At 40.3% G+C, this 20,677-nt stretch overlaps 1 protein-coding gene across 3 annotated transcripts in view; it reads right to left on the bottom strand.

Annotated features, from left to right (window-relative positions):
- HOOK3 (hook microtubule tethering protein 3) overlaps positions 1-20,677 on the bottom strand; it is a 98,051-nt gene that overhangs the window by 14,303 nt on the left and 63,071 nt on the right. For 2 of the 3 annotated variants that reach the window (XM_040994188.1, XM_040994190.1), the window contains exons 14-19: positions 16,288-16,357; positions 13,477-13,617; positions 8,911-8,998; positions 6,979-6,984; positions 6,015-6,049; positions 561-643 (exon numbers count right to left, since the gene is read on the bottom strand). In XM_040994188.1, the coding sequence (XP_040850122.1) occupies positions 561-643; positions 6,015-6,049; positions 6,979-6,984; positions 8,911-8,998; positions 13,477-13,617; positions 16,288-16,357 (423 nt within the window). The remainder of the gene's footprint in view (positions 1-560; positions 644-6,014; positions 6,050-6,978; positions 6,985-8,910; positions 8,999-13,476; positions 13,618-16,287; positions 16,358-20,677) is intronic. The other variant, XM_040994189.1, reaches the window with a different exon arrangement.

Here is a 20,677-nt window from a genome sequence, read left to right as displayed (position 1 = left end):
ATCTGCCTTCTCATTGCCGCCCAAAGAAAGTCAGGCTATATACAAGGTATAAAAATCAATGGAGGCCAAGTACAGATGACTTACATGTAACTATAGCATAAAAGCATCTAATTTCAGGGATGGGTGTTCGCCCTACATTAAAACGCAAGTTAGGACTCCAGCCCCATGGAGGCAGCTGTGATGTTTCTACCACCACCCACATTAGAAACAGACTGAGCTTCCTGACCCTGGCTTTGGTCCTGGTAGCTCTAGCCATTACAGACATCCGGAGAGTGAATTAGCATATGGTAGCTGTCACCTATCACCCTATTAAAAAAAATACAAAATCCTAACTTCATATGTTTATTATAATCTACATCTAAGGAAAAATTAACTATAATCAGAAGTTAAATACATATAAAGTAATTACATACTCATTCTGTAAATAAAGCAAATTCCTTAATTGCCAGAATACAGAGTAGGACCCATTTCAAAAAGAAACAATGTTATACAATAAACTTCTCACTATGGCAATGTGTGGATAATTCAATTAAAAACTATGCTAATTAAGATATACTCACAGCTATTGTTAAATCTTGGTTCAAGATCTTCAATAATGGCTCGCTTCTTCTGCAGTTCATTATTGGCTTCATGCAGCTTCTCTCTGTAACAAAAATTAACACTGTGTCATGCAGTGTTTTTGTTTTGTTTTCCATTTAAAACTAAAGGTCTAGTATCTATATTTCTGGAATACATTTGCAATGCTCCGAAGTGCTAGCTACAAAACAAAGATGAGAGACTAATTGGTATGACATTAATTTTTCTTAAAATTTTGTGAAAGGCAAGGAGAAAATTTCCCGTTTTTCCTCGGAACAGTGGTCATTTCTTTCATTGAGGCCTGCATAAACAAACAGCCTGTGTAAGAAAGCACAGATCTTTATTTTGCAGGAATAGGATATCGTAAAAAGTTAAATTTAAAACTTTAGAGAGGATTTATAAAGCAAATTTTGTTGTGAAAAGTAGTTCTAAACATAGTAGTTAATGGAATCAATACAAATGGTGAACTAATGATACACATAATCACATACGTATGACACCGATGTTTAACAATGTAAGTACAGAGGAGAGCACTGTCAGGTTCCATTAGGCTTGTCTAGGGATGAGATCAGTCACGGATGAAGGACGTGGTATCTTGCTGGGTGCTGGAAATACTGGAGATATGCTGATTTGAGTTACTCAGCTATGGAGGTAAGCATTCAAGCTACAGATTTAGGAACTTAGGATACATACTTTTGTGTGTATGTTACATCCTAATATAAAAGAATGAGCAGAAAACAAGTTTCTTTCCTAGTTTGCAACATGTGTTATTCTCCTTTAACAGCACTTAGTGCACAACACAATGTTGCATGAGCTGAAGAACAGTCACAAAAATAAAAGGTCAATTGAGTACTCTGTTATATCTTCTATGCCTAATACTTTGACAAATCTTTTTCTCTTTCAATATACTATCACCACATGTTTAACATATCTGAAACATGATGTAACATATTAAATGTATACCTATACTAATCTGAAGAAAGGGGAGAAAAAAACACACTTTAGAAAACCAAGCTCGGGGCCCGGGGCATGGCCTAGCAGCTAGGTTCCTCGCCTTGAACGCCCCGGCATCTCATATGGGCGCCAGTTCTAATCCTGGCAACTCCACTTCCCATCCAGCTCCCTGCTTGTGGCCTGGGAAAGCAGTTGAGGACGGCCCAAAGCTTTGGGACCCTGCACCCATGTGGGATACCCGGAAGAAGTTCCTGGCTCCTGGCTTTGGATCGGCACAGCATCGGCCGTTGTGCTCACTTGGGGATTGAATCATCGGATGGAAGATCTTCCTCTCTGTCTCCCCTCCTCTCTGTATATCTGACTTTGTAATAAAAATAAATAAATCTTGAAAAAAAAAGAAAAACCAAGCTCACAGGATAGGCTTTTGGTTTAGTGGCTAAGCTGTCTCGGGGGAAGGACACGCAGCATGCTGGGGTTCAGTGGCTAAGCTGCTACTAGGACACACAGCGTGCTCAGGTTCAAGTCGTGGTCCCAGTCCTAGGCTCCACTTCTTCCTGAGGCACATTCTGGGAAGCAACAGGGGTTGTTGGCTCAAGCAGTTGGGTTTCTGCTACCCACAGGAGACCTAAACAAAGTCCTAGGTTCCCGGCTTCTGCCTGGCCCAGTCTCAGTTGCTATGGAGACTTGGGAGTAAATCAGTGGAAGGAAGACCTCTGTCTGACTCTGCCTTTTTTTTTTTTTTTAATTTTTAAAATTATTTTTATTGGAAAGGCAGATTTACAGAGACAAGGAGAGACAGATCTTTCATCTGCTGGTTCATTCCCCAAGTGGCTGCAATGGCCAGAGCTGATCTGATCTGATGCCAGGAGTCAGAGCTGCTTCTGTGTCTCTTGTGCATGGGTGCAGGGTCTCAAGGCTTTAATCCGCCCTTGACTGCTTTCCCAGGCCACAAGTAGGGAGCTGGTCAGGAAATGGAGCAGCTGGGACATGAACTGTTGCCCATATGGGACCCTGGCACATGCAAAGCCAGAATTTAGCCACTAAGCCATCATGTTGGGCATGTTCTGCCCTTTAATAAATAAAAATAATAAGCACTAGCCCCAAGCAACCCTAAAACAGAAAACCAAAAACCCCATACTAGTGATTCACCACTATGATGAGAAACAGAAATCATCCCCAAACCTTAGGAGTTGGGTGTGTCTGTAATCTCTTCCCTGTGCCCATGATTTTTACAGAAAAATCATTTGAGTGGTAGAGACAGGTGGACACAGAAAGCCCCGCTCCCCAAACAGCTGTAACAGCCAGGGCTGGGCCAGGCCAAAGCTGAGAACACAGTTCTGGTCTTTCACATGTGTAGCAGGCATCCGGCTGCTTGAGCCCTCCCCAGCTGCTGCTCAGGGCACGCATGAACAGAAAGGCAGAATCATGTCACTCTGGCGTGAGATGCAGGCATCCCAACCACTCCCCTAGCTGTTGGCCAGACATTGGCTCTACAAGTCTGAATCTTTACTATTCTTGATTTTTAATATTGTTTTATTATCTGTATTTTACTGCTGATTAATTTTGCCCTGGTGTTATTATTTTGTTGTTCAGCCATTAAGTGTTGCCCTGACTTGCATCCTTTATGACAATTGTTCTTGATATCAGCCCATTTTGCACATTTTCACCACTGAATGGAGTTCTGTTGTTTAAATTTGCTCTATCCTTCTCCAGCTGGTAGACAATTATGTTGGTTTTGCTTTTTTTGTATTTACAGATAACATATGTTAATCTTTTGTCTCTTTTTTTTTTTTTTAAAGATTTACTTGTTTTTCTTGGAAAGGCAGATTTACAGAGAGAAGGAGAGACAGAAAGATCCTCCATCCACTGGCTTACTCCCCAAGGCTGCAATAGCTGGAGCTGAGCTGATTCTAAGCCAGGAGCCAGGAGGCTCCTATTTTCTCCCCTCATGGATGCAGATCCAAGGCTCTGGGCCATCCTATATTGCTTTCCCAGGCCACAAGCAGGGAGCTGGAAGGGAGATGGAATAGCAAGGAGACAAACTGGCAGCCATAAAGGGTCTTAATGAATGCAAGGCGAGAACTTTAGCCACTGGGCAACCGTGCCCAGCCCTACAGAGATTATTTTTGCACTTTCTTCTACATCTTTTGCTATGCATTGACAGCAACACCTCTAGCAAATGCTGCCGCATAGGTGCAACTGAGATATTGAATATGTGTGTGTCCATCTTGACTAAGAAATTGATGAGCACTAACCTTGGCAGGGAAGATTCAGCATTGTTCAACGTCTTTGGTGGGGTCACCTCGTCTGATCTTCAAAGTTTTTTTTTTTTTTAATAATTTAGGTGTGTTTAAAATGATCTCCATTATTTCTAAAATTTGCATGAGATTTACTATACCTTTCATTTAAAAACTGATACATTTTTATGAAAAAATGATGTATCTTCCATCTGCTAGTTAACTCGTCAAATGGCTGCAATGGGCTGGGTCAGGATGAAGCCAGAAGCCTGGAACTCCAGCTGGGACTCTACACATCGATGTTGGGAGCCCAAGCATTTGGGTCATCTGAGATTGATGATTTGAGTCTTCTGAGGTTGACTGTTTTTTTTATACATCTATGGATGCTGTGGGGGTTTTAATTGTCCAAAAAAAGTAACCTGAAGTTCCTACCCCTAGTATTTGTGAAGTTTATGTTATTTGGAAATTGAGTCTTTGTAGATATTAATGAGTAAGAGAAGGTCCCTGGATAAGCACTGGCCCTAAATCCAGTGAGTGGTCAACTATAGTGTTAAAGGATTTAAACAGAATATCTGAGTTTTAAACTACACAATGTTATAAAGTGTACAGTAAAATCCTGTACCACCCTGCTTGATCCATTCAGGGGTATGAACCATTCTGTTCAGGTCATCCATATGGAATATGACATCCACTCATTTATCACCAAGCATCCATCTCAGTTATCCAATAAATGGTTGCAGTATCAATATATTGCTATACTCACTCTATTCTGCTACTAGCAATGGTTGTTACTCTCTCATTGTGCTTAACTTCCATGTTAACTCTATCATTGGTTCATTTGTATATGAAAAAACATGGTATATACAGGGTTTAGTTCTTTCTGCAGTTTTTGGCGTTCGCTGGCAATGTTGGAATGTATGCCCCAGGGATAAGAGGGGTACCCCACAGAGAAAACAATGGTATGCAAAGATGGAGACAGACTGGAGTGACATGTCTACAAGCTGGGGAACATCAAGGCTTGCATCAGGACACAGAAACTGGGACACAGGCATGAACAAATTCTGTCAGGGTGGCTGGGAGGAGACAACTTTGCAACGCCTGGAGTTTAGCCTCCAGTGTAAGAAGGAAGAAGTCTTATGCCAGCCAGATTGTGGTAATCTGCGACAGCATCCATAAGAAGCTAATACAGGCTTCATCCTCAATAAGAAACCTTCTGTGATAAAGATATTAGCAAGCAAAGGACTGAACATAGGACAGAGACAGATGGTTTCACAAAATGAGAGATATTCTTTTTTTTTATAAACCAGAAAAGGGAATTTTGAAAAAACAGGATTTAGTATCCAATTTTCAAACTTACAAAGGTCAGAAAGTAGCCTTCTAGTATATTAAAAATTGGCCCATTTTAGATGTGGTAACAAATCTCAACTCCTAGTGGTATCTCCTACATTAAAGAAAGGGGTGGGAGGAGGAAATAGCATGAAGCCATCTCTAGAACACAGGATTCCTCTACAACCACAGCACAAGTGCAAACTGTCTCTGCAGTGTGGAGGATGTCTGGCGTAACGCAGTGTTACACTGACACCCCAACAAGCTGTGATTCATAGTCACGCTGCCTTCAGCACCTGCAAGGAACTTTACTCCAAAGCGACAGGAAAGATGAAGGTTGCTCTGGGTGCAGGAAACACCCCGAAGATTCCTGATACTGTCAGCTCTCCTCAGAGAGGGATGAAGAAACTAACAGTGATACATCTTAGGTTGAAGCTCATCACTACAGGAGTAAGTCATACTCCAACGTGGTTGCAATTCAAGGACTTGTCTGATTACCTATCAAAATCTCCTTCAAGAGGAAGATGCAGCTGGCACACTTTAGAGCTCAGCTGGCTGCCTGTCTTACACAATGGAATTCTACCGAAGCAGCTACACGGCCAGGCCTACTCTCTCTCCAGCAGCTCTAAGCCAGGGTAGTGCTGGGTGAGTATAATGATGGAGTGTGTGGGCCGGCAGAGGCCCAGTCAGGACCTCAGGGCCTTTATGGAACTAGGCTTCTAACTCAAAATCAGCAGGGAAGACACAGGCCTTAAGGTCTCATGCAGACAATGGTTCCAGCAGTGGCTATTTGACCTGATGACCTCGGGCAGGTAGGATCCTCTGCACACAACTCTTACTCCCAACTCCTGCTGGGCAAAAGACTAAAGCCTCTGTAACCAGCTGGCACAGACAATAAGGTTCCACAGTTTTTATACTTACAGATGTTCCTCAAGCTTCTTTTTTAGAAGAACTGACTGAAAATGGAAAATAAAGATGAGTTTATTACTTAGCATTTTAAATAGCAAATAATTTTTTAAAAAGAGTACAGTAGTGACTTTGAATAAGCCCCCAGGGATATCTTTGGTCAAGACACAGAATGAATTACAGTTTAATTTTCTTTAATTTAGGGAAGAGGCAGTCTGAGAGCAATCACTATAAAATATCCAGAAACCGGATATGTGATGTTTGTATTTGTAGAGAAGGAAATAAGTGGCAAAGTCACTTAACTATAGCTCTAACATCTCTGGACCCGACAAGCAGGGAGAGCTCCATGACCGGCAAGCTTACTCTCAGAGCCTTTTTCATCTCTTACAGTGTTTTCTTGCAACATGAAAAAGTATAATTTCCCAAACTTATTGACTCAATCAGTGATTTATTACTTGAATGGCTTGCAAATAAATTATGCAACAGTATGAAAAATGTGAAGATGCTGTATGCACATCTTTTAATGTTCTTACAATTGCATCTTTGTCTGGGTTCAAAGAAAAGAAAAAGCTCTCCTGAAAAGCAGGAGATCAAATTGATGTAACTGAACTTATGCACTTCCATACCCCAATGTATTAACCTGACAACTGTTACTATCCAAATATGCAGTAGGAGGAGGCCACACTGTGATAAGAAACCAGCACCAAAATCCCTTCCACAAAGGAATTAACTGACATAACGGGGTAGAGCAGGACAAAGATGGGGGGAAAAAGACAACGATTCTCTTTGGCTTGACTTCTTGATTTGGACATCCGTTAAATATGTTAATTGCAAAAGTCATAAACCCGTTTGGCAAATAAAGCTAGCCTATTCCTTTTGCATGAAAGTGCCTTCATTTAAAATTTCAACTATGATGTTAGATAATGAATAAACCTATAAACTGTTCACTACACAGAAAGGAACAGGAAGCCATACTTACAATAGCCTTGAGCAGAACCATGCCAAGAGACAGAGAGGACATATTAGTATGACGCAAACACAGCAGCCAACAGAAGACAATTTGATTTAGTAATTCTTGAACAAAAGTAAAAAGATACGCATTTTGTTTCAGAAATGTACATTTTTCTTCTATGATTTCCTCATCCTGTCTTGTTCTTCGGAGTTTTATATACTGTGGCTAGCTCAAATTATCCACATGACTTTATGTAACAATGTTTTTCTGCTTCCATGCTAAAAACAAATGACATAAAAAAGTCATAATAATGTGCAGACCATCCTACTCTGACTTAGGTCACATGAAAGGACTGTGTTTCTGATAACATAAACAGGTAAAACAATGCTGTTCTCAGAGGGAACTACACCCATTTGGCAGGTCTTCCATGTGTTACACATTCCTGAGATGCAGCACTGTAGGTTAGTGAGACAGAAAAGTGACAGAACCTATACAGCACCACTCATTTCTCCAGCTGGAGACAGATGTTCAGAATAAGTGAATTTTTGTCAGAGTGTTTTCAGCCAAGGAAGCCCTTCTGTTTAGCTTTAAGCAACATGCCTCATTAAGCAGAGGTCATTTGATAAATGAATTAATTTATGCGACCAGTACTTGACGGGGCTGGCATCTTACTTCTGACATGCATTACTCTATCTGTACCTTCATGAAAGAAAATAAAGCACAACAGGAGGTAATGTTTACCTAGTACTGATATTTCCTCTTTTCACTCCATTCCTTTTCCTATCCTATCAAATCAAAAACTCTCCTCCAAGTAGAGATCAGAACAAATCTCGTGTTCACTTCAGGCTAAGAGATGAAGTGATTTCAATGACCTCAGAAATGTTACTGTTTCAGGTTGATCCTCTAAAGTACTCCTAACCACGCTTGGGATTTTAACACATTAATGATGCTTTCACTTCATCTCTCTGTGATTTAGCATTCTGGATAAAAACATTGTCTTTTTTTGAAGGCACTGTAAATTATCTCCATTTTAATAAGGGCAAAAGATAGTTTAAATGTGACGAATAGCTTAGGGATAAACTAAAAATCACTAATACTAGAAAAAAGATGCTGCCAATATAAACCAGATATATGTTTAGACAAACTAATTAAAATTAGATACCATATTTTGATTTGTAGCAATATGTTCAACTCCTTTTGTTTGATTGTTTCTCTTTTATGTTTGTAAAGCTGGATGCAATTGTCTGTACTTGCAATTTGAAAATCAATCCCCCAAAATGACTGTCAATGAAAACCAAGATCTGTACTCAAAATGTCAGTTGATAGAAAATTACACTGGCATTAGGAGAAACTAAACAAAACTAGCATCCAAATAACTAGCTAAGTATTAGTCACTAAAAATTTGGAATTTCCCCCCTCCTTTTTAACCCTGTTTTCTAAACATTTTACAAGTCATAGCTCTAATACACACTTGTCATTAAATGACTAATTTACACGTTGCCAGAGACTGAGTAAGCATCATGTGTCAGCTAGGCACTATGACACGCTCAGATGCTGAAGGCAAGCGAGCCACATTCCTTGGCTCAGCTCTTCAGCGTACTCCAGGTGAGGGTGCAGGCAGGCAGAGCCAGAGCAGCCAAGCGCAGAGCTCTCAGGCAAGGGGAGTGGTGGGACTCAGAAACCTAGGGATGTCATTATTTACTGGAATATCAAGTTTACACTAAAAATTTCTGCCTTACAAATTTCTGTCCTCAGCTGAAGACTCAACATGCACTTTGGCAAACTGAATGTGAGACACTGAAGCACTACAAGAAACATTGGTAAAAGGGAAACACTTTCATTTGTGTAGTCAATATAATGCTAAATTATTTGTATAGATCACTAAATTAAAAAATAAAAGTTATAGGCTTTTTCAACACCATGGAGCTTTGGCTGTGGTTGCCAACATTTTAAACTTACATCTTCTGCTTTTGAGCCTTGGTCCTGTAAAGATTTTTGCAATTCTTCGACTTGTGACTGTACTTCCAGAAGTCTCTGATTCACCAGCCTAGAAATCAAATGTACATTAATTTTCCAAATACTGACATGCATTTTTTTGTAGTCATACTGATTAGACAGATGTGTAACTAGCACACTAGAGCCTCTTGTAACAGAAGTAGATAGTGATAGTTGTAAACATAAGGCCTTTATGTTTTGAGCTTGCTTTTCAAATTATCTTCATATTGCTTGAAATGATTTCCAATGTAGTGGTTTGGGGGACACACTTTTTGGAACTGATGTCCTTGCATCAGTTCAAGTGTTCAAACAGACTGAGTCAGCACTAGGCTCATGATCCCTGCATTCAAGAATTCTACAGTCTTTGGCAAAGGTGAACACGTAAATCAAACAACTAAAAATGCAATGAGGTAGACACTTCTCAACAGTGCACACAGGCATAAAAAAAAAAGAGAGAGAGAGAGAGAGATTGCTCAAAGAATCACGAACGTGGAAGAGTGGAAACAAGGAGCAAAGATGGCCATGGCAGATCAGCCAAGGGATCTCCAGGGAAAGGACCCTCAGGCTGAAGAACAACCACAGAATGAGGGGAAACATAGGAGGGAGGTGTTACTGAAATTAAAATAACTAAGAAGGAGGAACTTATTAACAACATTGAATATAGTTAAGAGACAAGTGAAGAATGATCCTACTGGCTATTTACAGGATGCCTATTTATTTTTCTAAGAAATACTTCAGTGGGGTAAACACTTGGCTCAGTAATTAAGGTGTCATTTAGGGTGCCAGTATTGCACATAGAAGTGCCTGGGTTTAAATCCTGGCTCAGCTTCTGATTCTACCTTCCCAATAATGTGCATCCTAGGAGGCAGAAGGTAACAGTTTAGTCACTGGGTCTAACATCCCCATGGGAGACTTGGGTTAAGCTGCAGGCATTGGGAGGGTGAACAGAAGGTATCTCTCTCTCTCTTTCTGCCTTTCAGATAATAAAAAATTCAAATGTAGAGGCTGACACCATGGCATAGTGGCAGAAACTGCCAGCTGTGCAACATGGGGATCTCATATAGGTGTTTGTGTTCCAGAGGCTCCAGCTTCCTGCTAATGGCCTTGGAAAAGCAGCAAAGGATGGTCCAGGTGCCTGGGCCCCTGCCAGCCACATGGGAAATGTGGACGAAGATCCTAAATACAGAGTTTCACAATGGCTCAGCTCTGGCCATTGTGACCATTTGTGGAGTGAATCAGCAAGTGGTAGATTATCTCCTGTCTCTTCTCTGTCACTCCGATTTTCAATTAATAAGTAAATCTTTACAAAAACTTTCAAAAATAAATGAAAGACATACTGTAGTGAAATGATAGAAGCAAGATTCCCAAAGTAAGAATAAGACGAGGCAGTATTTAGAATGCAAACAGACATAAAGTTCAATACCATTTTTTACTTAACAAGCTGTAAGATATTAAATCATCAGAGAATCCAGGTTCAACATGAAGATACAAGTATGTAAATACAAAATTAATGACACCAACTTTGCTTTTATTTTATTTTTCAGAAAGCAATATAAAAATACTACTGAACTGTAAGACTACTTCATGAGCTGACGTTTGAGATCATTTCATCAGCTTTCATTGTAATCCTACAGGGTATGTACGATTGTAGAGGCCATAAGATACCATGAGTCCACACCAAGTTGTTCCTTGCGGTGTTTGTGTAAAAAACTCAAATGTCCATCACTGGGAGCAGACAAGTAAACATGGTAATATAACTGTTAAGAGTAGATAAGCAACAAAAATATGTGTTAAATATATGTGAATAAATCACAAAACAAGTAAGGTTTATAAGGCTCATCTCACAGGTTGTTTAGAAGATGAAGGGAAACAATGCATGGAGCATATCCAGCGTACTCTGTGCACACAGCAAGCACCTGTGTGAACTGCTTCTACCGTCCCCGTCCCTCTTGAGGCATTCACTTAGCTAGCATTTTAATCAGAGTCCAACACCTGCTGAATACACAGCTGTCACGGAGCTGCACAGGGAAGATGAGCTTGAGGTCAATGACACCTTCTGAGGTACAGAAATAAGAGGACACATTCCTTGAGAGCACTCCTTGGGCAATTCTGAAACAGCTCCATTCTCCACACTGCATCCCTTTTCCAGTATCGTTTCCTCAAAAGCTGGCATTACAGATGAAAGACATGCTCGTGCACTGGGAAAACCTGATGGAAGGGGCAGCAGAGGTCTACTCAAAGCTGGCTTTCTACCAGGGACATCTGGGTGGTGAGCAGACAGTAAGTAATAGAGCTGAAAGGTAATAGAGCTAAAAACACAGAGGAACAAATATCAGGTTTCCTGGAGCTCAGTCAGTACTGCAATCCAGTAAAAGATTAAATTGGAAATGTGGTAAATAGCTGTCAATCTCAGTCATAACAAACTTCGGGTAAGTCACTTAAGAGAAAAAGCATCCAGAGAGAGGAAGGCAGGAGAAAGAACAACTGTTGTGCAAGCCAGATGGGAGACAGATTGGCCAGGAAGGGGATCTGGGGGGGGTGGAGAGCTTTGGAGTCAGGCAGCCAGGGTCCGTGGCCCAGGTCCCTCATTTGCACAACATTTATGAAGATAAGCAACACAAAACATTCAAAGAATTTAGCATGATGTTTGGAACAAATAGATGCTTAATAAATATGAACTTAATATTTTTCTTGTTTAAATCACTGGGGATGCCTATCTAAACATAAACTGTTATCCGTGTCTTAATTGAAAGAAACTTGGACACTAGGTAGTTAGTAAGTCTCTGTAACTAACACAACTGATTCAGGCCATGGTCATTAGTCTTCCGTATATTCCAAGACTGAATCAATGGCAACAAGCTGGACTATTTCTGATACAACAAAAGTGGTAAGCATAAAATCTGGAGAAATAAGGAAAAACGTTGTGGGAAAAGATATGTGTTTTCAATAGAAAATTCAGACTTGGCAATGGCTTTCCTGACAAGACCAATTAAAATAAAACCTACCTTGGGGTCAAGAATCAATGTTATAAACAAGGTACTTTCTACCCAGAGACAGCAGGACTGGTGCTGTTTCTAGAATCTCCCTTCCTCCCTCACTTTTATTTCCCACTGAAGCACTTTAGAAAAAGTGATACCAGGCAAACTATGCCTAATATTTTACTTGAATAAGAATGTTAATCCCTTGAAAATAACAGAATTATCACAGCATAGTAAGAAAAAGGAAAACACACCATCTAATTGGTACCTAACAGTTTTCAAACTGAAAGGGAGAACACAGTTGTGACACAGTGCGTTAAGCTACCTCCTGTGATGCTGACAATCACATTGGCGGCTCCACTTCCCATCCATGTCCCTGCTAATGCACTTGGGAAGGTAGCAGTGACCACCGTGCTGGGGCGCCTGCAACCCACACAGCAAATCCAGAAAAAGTTCGAGGCTTCTGGTTTTGATCTGACATAGCCCTGGCAATAGAGATTATTTGGGGAGTCAATCAGTTGATGGGAGATTCTCTCTCTTATTTTTCCCTCTCTGTAACTGTACTAAATTAAATACATTATTAAATAAATCTTAAGAAAAAATAAAAAGCAAATGAAAATAGCTGATGGTCACAACAAAATTAAAAAAAAAAAAAAAGGTAACCCTTGTCAGTTACTAATTAAAATAACTGATTCTTAGGCCAGTGCAGTAGCCTAGTGGCTAAAGTCCTAGCCTTGCATGCGCTGGGATCCCATATGCCTGTCCAAGTGGCCCTGCTTCCCATCCAGTTCCCTGCTTATGGTCTGGAAAAGCAGTGGAGGATGGCCCAAAGCCTTGGGATCCTGCACCTATGTGGGAGACCTGGAAGAGGTTCCTGGCTTTGGATTAGCTCAGCTCCGGCCATTGCAGCCACTTGGGGAGTGAATCAACAGATGGAAGATCTTCCTCTCTGTATATCTGATGTTACAATAAAAATAACATAATCTTTAAAAAAAAATCTGACTCTTCCTATCTGTATAACAACATGCTAAAAACTTAAAAGTAGAGAAGTGAGTCTCTTATCAAAATTTTAAGATGCTAACTTTTTCCAAACAACTGAATTGTTCACTTGAGTAATTTCCCTATAGGATCAGAAAATCATTAGATGTCCTGTCAACTCCGTTACGATGGATCCTACTGCTTTCTCTATTTCAACAGAGTCTCTGAACCATCAGCCTGTGAAAAGAGAGTCAGTTTTATTAACATAATGAGGACAGTGAACGGAAACTGTTGGTGAAAGACTGTGAATTGATGAAGGTGTTTTCAGAAGTCCTCTGCCTTTATTCAATGATTAGAAAGGGCAAACGTTGGAGCTTTGGCAGCATTTGGTCTAAAGAAATAGTATAAATGCTACTAAAAAGAGACATAATAGTTTCTGGCAAATCTGAAAGTGGAGAGATGGGTTAAAGTACTCCTAAAAGAAAACAGAATAGGACAGATCACATTTCAAAATACAAGTCAAACCTTTAAAGGAAAACCTGTGGCTGGTCATGGCCACCTGCAGATACTCTACCTATTCTCTGTTTCCAGCTCATTCTTGCGTAGATTCGCATCATCCAGAAGGCTTTGCAATAAGGCAATTCTTTCATTATCTGAACCCTCTTGGTTAATTTTTAACATCTTATTCTCGTGCTGAAGACGAATAAGTTTCTCCCTGAATGAACAAAATAAAAACTTATGTGGTACATCAATACAATACAAATACCAAAACCCAGCTTCTGTAGTTAAAAGATTTAATACACAGAGCACAAATGGAAATAAAGTATCTGTGGAGCACCTAATACATAATACAACTACGAAGACTTTATATTTTGAGTCTTAAGAACTTTCTTTTTACAACAGGTAATCTGAAGATAACTGAGTCTAAACACTAGGATTTGAAATGAAGATTTCTAAACCCTACAACCCCATTTCCTTTCCCATATAAATTTTTAAGCTATGCATACTTTTATTCATCCTTTGGTTCTCATCAGGATCATGATGTTACCAAGTACTTGGCTACAAGATATTACACGCAAGCAGGACTGCCCTCAAGATAAACACTACATGTCTACATATGTAATATTATGCTGTTATCACAAATAGATTCTTAATTAAGATGACTGCAATAGATTGTTGTGGGCTTTGTGTTATGCCAGGATTGCACATTAAGGGATGGTAAGAACAGCTGCTAAACACAACTGGCCATCACATTTACTGTAGGGATGACAGAGGATGGTGCCTACAAAAACGGATCTACTGAAGGTATGCTTCCTGTCTTTACACCGGGCCATCAGCAGAAGGCGCCAGAAAGACAGTGCTTCCAGATTTCAGACAAAATGAAAAATGGAAAAATTTTTTAAAATAAATAAATATAAACAAGAATAATGCACACATTTTTAAATTCATTCTTGCACTGGATATATGAGAGTCAAATTTGTGACCCAATTCAAGAAATTACGCAGTACCTGATAAATGATACATAAGGGCAACACTGACTATACAATTAAAAAGTAAACACCCATTGTAGAGCAAAAAGAAAAATAGAAATACAGTACTATCTGAAGTTGGCACATAACTACTGCTGAAATATAGCTAATTCTGTATAGACATACACACAAGTAAATATTTTAAAAAGAGATCACATGATATATGTTGCACTGATACTGCTGTTTATATACTTAAAATTTCATGTTCTCATATATTAGTTATCGTAGTAAACTGGACTAATAATTGTACTAATGACATGTTAAAATGCATAAGAGTAATTATTTAAATAAACTAGTGAGCATTTATATTGCTGTGAATTCTATGTTTTAACACGTTAAAATGACCAAATTAATCTATACATATACTTTTATGTACCTTCCTGGTCATCCCTTAAAATTAACTTGTAGAAAAATAATTTTTGGATCAAAAAACAGGCTTATGCTTAGACAACAGGTTCCGACTATGTCCTCATAAGACAGTTACACCACTTTATTTTACCTGCTATGTCCAGCTCATGAAGTATACAATTCCTCCTCATCCTTAACACAGTAAAATGTATTAAATGTTAAGTTGCAAATTCAACTCTGTTCACCATTTCCTTGATATGTCTTTTGGACATAGAACATGTTTTAATTTATACCTAGTCATAATCAGAAAAGCTGAGTTTACTGACTCATGATTTATTTATTTTTTTTAGGATTTATTTTTGGTGGAAAAGCAAATTAGACTTATGGAGAGACAGAAGATGACTCATCCATTGGTTCACTCACAAATGGCCACAATGGCTGGAGCTGAAATTTCGAAGCCAAGAGCCAAGAGCTTCTTCTGGGTCTCCCATGTGGGTGCAGGGTCCTAAGGCTTTGGGTCATCTTCCATTGCTTTCCCAGGCCACAAGCAGGGAGCTGGGTGGGAAGTAGAGCAGCTGGGACAAGAACCGTTGGCCATATGGAATACCAGTGCATGCAAGGTGAGGATTTAGCCACTGAGCCATAGCTATGGGCCCTATTTACTGAATTTTCATCATTGACCTTTTCATAGTTTAGAAAGCAACTATACTACAAATAAGTGCCTGTAAAAATAATTTTGGGGGAAATATGACCATTTCTCTGAAATTCTCATAAAATATAAGAATTCACTCATCCAACTAATTTTATCGATTTAATCATCATAAAGTAGGACATCAGATGGCAATCAAGTAAAAGGTATACAAAGATTTTTCTAGACTGTGTGTCTTAAGTCCATGTGCTTATTAGTAAATAAATCTTGGTGATTAATTTTTTGCAGGTTGCTTGTTAAGTACAATCTTTGTCCTTGGGTAAAGTATTCTTCTTGCTAAACATTGGCAATATGTAAGCACAAAGTGGATTAGCATGCTCTCAATGTGTGAAAGATTCCACTACTAAAAATATTTCTGTTTTGGGTCAGTTTAAGATTAAGATTATGGGCCAGTGTTGTCCTACAGGGAATGCAGCCAGAGTGGCAATTCTGCTTCCAATTCAGTTCCCTGCTAATGTGCTTGGGAAGGTGCTAGAAGATGATCTAAGTACCCTGCCATCCTCATGGGAGACCAGGCCAAAGCTCTTGACTCCTGGTTTCCAACTGGCCCAGGCCTATTGCAGCCACTTGGGGAATGAGCCAGTAGGTAAAAGAGCAGTTTCTTGATCTATCTGTCCCTCTCCACTTTCCAAAATAAACCTTACATTAAAAATAAAAAGCTTTTGATATGCTTAAAATATAGAAAGATAACAGAGTTCATGTTGAAAGTAGCAGTAACAAAAACAAACTGTTTTGTCTGCTTTAGAGAAACACGTTTGCCACTCGCGTGCATTGTGACTGAGTAGGACGGCATCCTTACCTGATCTCAGGCGTCACAATCTCCACCGCCAGACTGTCAGAAGGCTCCTGACTCCCCAGGGGCACCAGCCCTGTGAACACACACAGGAAAATGACGTTCAGAAAAGGGACACCATTTGTACAGGAAACTCTAATTTTCTGAACCATGTCACAGTAGTCTTATTATAATATAATTTTACAACTTTAATTGTAATACTGCAACCCACCATCACTATTTTTAAAACTTTCCCATATCAAAAATTCTGCAATCAATCAGTCACAAACAACTCTCCACCACCACTTTCCTTCTCCCTGACAGCCACACTCTACTTCTTGTCTGTCCCAATGATCCTCCCACTGGAAGCACTTCACATGTGAGACCACATAACATCTGCATCTGGTTGGTTTCACTTAATAAAGTGTTTTATAGATTCAGAAACGTTACAGCTGGAATCAGCACTTCTTTCCTTTTCTTAGCCAAGGAATATTCCATTGTACACACAAACCACAGCTCCATCTCTTACTAGAAACCTGGGTTGTTTCCACCATTTAGTTACTGTAAATAAGTATGGTTGAGTCTATGTTTTTATTGTCTTGGAATTGCCAGGTCTTATGGTAATTTTTACTTTTGTGAAAGGTAGAGTTAAAAAACCCACAGACAGGGCTCGACGTCATGGCCTTGCGGCTAGAGTCCTCACCTTGAACCCGCCAAGATCCCACGTGGGCACCGGTTCTAATTCCGGCAGCTCCACTTCCCATCCAGCTCCCTGCTTGTGGCCTGGGAAAGCAGTCAAGGATGGCCCAGGGCTTTGGGACCCGGCACCCATGTGGGAGACCCTGAAGAAGTTCCTGGATCCTGGTTTTGGATCGGCACGGCACCAACCGTTGGGCTCACTTGGGGAGTGAGTCATCAGATGGAAGATCTTCCTCTCTGTCTCTCCTCTTCCTCTCTGTATATCTGACTTTGAAATAAAAGTAAAATAAATCTTTAAAAAAAAAAAAGAAAACCCACAGACAGGAAATAGATCTTCCATCTACTGGTTCATAGCCTAAATGGCTAAAATGACCAATGATAGGCCAGGCCAAAGCCAGGAGCCAGGAACTTCCTCTAGGTCTTCCACAAGGCTGGCAGGTGCCCAGTACTTAGGCCAACATCTGCTGCTTTCCCAGGCCCATCACCAGGGAATTGAATCAGAAGAACATCAGACACCCATACAGGTTGTGGCATTGCAGGCAGCAGCTGACTCAGCTGCAATCTATTGCTGGCCCTGTATGGTAATTCTAATTTTTAGGAGCCACTAAACCATTTCCCATAGCTTCGTCTCATTTTAGTCTCACTAGTAACACATAAATGTTCCAAGTTTTCTCTATCCTTGCTAACATTTATTTTCCTTTATGTTTTTGGTATTGCTTGTCTTAACTGGCACTAAGTGATATTTTATTAAAAGTAGTTCTAATTAGCATTTTTCTTCTGACAATGACAATGACATTGAATACCTTTTCTTGTGTTTACTGACCACTGTTTATCATCTTTGGAGAAGTATCCTTTCAAGTCCTTTTTGTGCTATTCTTAGGTGACAGAAATTCCTCTTATATTCTAGACAATAGTCTCTAATCAGATACGCAGTCTACTAATATCTCCCCTTGTCTGAAGGCTGCTTCCATTTAATTAATATTTTCCTCTAAACACAGATTTTAAATTTTGACGAAGCCCAACTCATTATTTTTTTTTTTTAATTTTCAGTGCCTATGCTTTCAGTTTCAATTCCAGGGAACCACTATCAAACTCAAGGTCAGTAAGATTTTCCTCTAAAAGCTCTTTTTTTTAAAGCCTTTTCCTGTTTTGGTAGGTCCTCTGGCCTCAGGCTTCCTTCCGTGGCTGCTGCTTGGTCTCCAGGTTCTTCTCTGCTGGTTGGGCTGGTGGCCAGGGCAATGCCTTTGTAGAAATTCCCAAGGTTTTCTTTCTGGGTCCAGTTAGTGCTGGTGAAAACATTGGCAATAGATCTACAGAAAAGTCAGATCTCAGCGAGCACATGACCTGCTACTGTGGGACATGTGTGTGTGTTGTATGTGTTACTATTGGACAGGGACAGAGTGTCTCTGTGTGTCGTATGTGTGTGTTACTGCAATACATGCAGTGTGTGTCTGTGTGTTACTGTGGGACAGGGACACGGTGTCTCTGTGTGTCGTATGTGTGTGTTACTGCAATACATGCAGTGTGTGTGTGTTACTGTGGGACAGGGACACGGTGTGTGTGTGTGTGTGTGTGTGTGTGTGTGTGTGTGTGTTGGGGAGAGGGAACAGCTATGCTCAGGGGAAAAGGATTCTGAAAGTTTTAGGTCTGGTGTCATTCTTTCATGTGTAGACATGCACAAATACGCAATTTTCATTTTTCTTCATACAAGTATTACAGTGGGCATCTCTGCCTAATTCCTAAACCTTAACGGAAAATCTTTCAGTCTTTCAACATTCAATATGATGTTTTAAATAAAGACTTAGTTATTTTTATTGGATAATTCTGGAATATGAAATGTCCCTCCATTTATTCATTTTTTTTTTTAAAAATAAAGACTTATTTTTATTGGAAAGTCAGATATACAGAGAGGAGGAGAGACAGAGAAGATCTTCCTCTCGATGATTCATTTCTAAAGCGGCTGCAGTGGGTGGTCCTGAGCTGATCCAAAGCCAAGGAGCTAGGAGCTTCCTCCGGGTCTCCCACACGGGTGCAGTGTCCCAAGGTTTTGGGCTGTCCTCGACTGCTTTCCCAGGCCACAAACAGGGAGCTGGATGGAAAGCAGGGCTGCCAAGATTAGAACCAGTGCCATAGGGGATCCTGGGAGTGCAAGGAGAGGATTTTAGCCACTAGGCTACTGCACTGGGCCGACTTACTTTGTATTTTTTTATTTGATAAAGAAACATACAAGAGTGATCACCCAATTACTGTGTCACTCCACAAACATCTTCGAGAGCCAGGGCTGATTCCAGCTGAGGACAGAAGTCAGGAGCCAGGAGCTCCAACTTAACTGTCACATGATTGCCAAGGGTCTATGTACTTGGGCATTTTCATTGCCTTCTCGACACATCATCAGGATGCTGAATGGGGGAAGCACAGCAGCAGACTCAACTGTCACTCCAGTACAGGATGCCAGCATTGCAGGTGGTAGCTTAACTTATGCCACACCACCAGCCTCTCTCCACTTATTTAGATCTTACTTTACCTCAGCACTGTTTTACAGCTTTTCACTTTAAAATTTATCTTTCAGCATTTTATTCTTTTTGATTCTTCTGTAATTTTATTTTCAGACTGTTCAAGAAATATACAAAAATAAAACAAGCATTTTTCTTGAGACCTTGCTGAACTTATGTCTGATTTGTTTTTACAACTTCCCTCCTAATGAGTTGCTCTGCTATTTTTTTTTCTTTTGCCTGAGTGTGCCTGCTTACCACCTCAGTTACAAAGCTCAGAAGGGCAACACACGGATGCAAAATGAAACCCACGAAGAGCACTTCATGCTGACGGTTCAAGAAGGGCATCATCTACTTTTTCTTAACTTCATGATGTAACAAACACAATTCTTCACGCCAGGCGAGACATATGAATCCTTCTATGGTTCTATGGTGTATAGCTGAATGAGAATGCCGAACATTTAGGTTGTTAAAAAATTCACTATTATAGGACCCAGCAGGATGGCCTGGTGGCTAAATTCTTGCCTTGCACGTGCCACGATTGTGTCTGGCTGCTCCAGTTCCCTGCTTGTGGCCTGGGAAAGCAGCTGAGGATGGCCCAAAGCCTTGGGCCCCTGCACCTACGTGGCAGACCCGGAAGAAGCTCCTGGCTCTTGATTTTGGATCGGCTTAATTCTGGCCATTGTGGCCATATGGTTGGTTAACCAGAGGATGGAAAATCTTTCTCTCTGTCTCTCTTTCCCTCTATCTGTCTTTCCAATAAACCAAATAAAAAACTTAACTAATTTCACAAAGTTCACTACTAGAAACACTTTCAGTGTTTTAGGATGGTTGCCTACAGCAAAACCACTTGGCCAAAGGATCCACACAAGCAATAACAAACTAATCTGAATATTTAGGAAATGTCTTTTACTTTTTTTTTTTTCTTAACGTAGGAGCTGAGAGCTAAAGAGTTAAGGTTCTGGTTAAATTCTTATTTACTCATTTATATTGGAAAGTCAGATTTACAGAGAGAAGGAGAGACACAAAGATTTTCCACCCCTGATTCATTCCCTAAGTGGCCACAACAGCTGGAGCTGAGTTGATCTGAAGGCAGGAGCCAGGAGCCTTTTCCGGGCCTCCCACATGGGTGCAGGGTCCCAAGGCCTTGGGATGTCCTCTACTGCTTTCCCAGGCTACAAGCAGGGAGCTGACTGGGAAGTGAGGCAGCTGGGATATGAAGTGGT

Source organism: Ochotona curzoniae, unplaced genomic scaffold (genome assembly GCF_017591425.1).
Source record: "Ochotona curzoniae isolate NIBS_2020 unplaced genomic scaffold, NIBS_Ocur_1.0 contig_899, whole genome shotgun sequence".
Taxonomy (NCBI): domain Eukaryota; kingdom Metazoa; phylum Chordata; class Mammalia; order Lagomorpha; family Ochotonidae; genus Ochotona; species Ochotona curzoniae.
The sequence above is the reverse complement of the archived record's forward strand: the minus strand, read 5'-3'. Positions and strand labels throughout refer to the sequence as shown.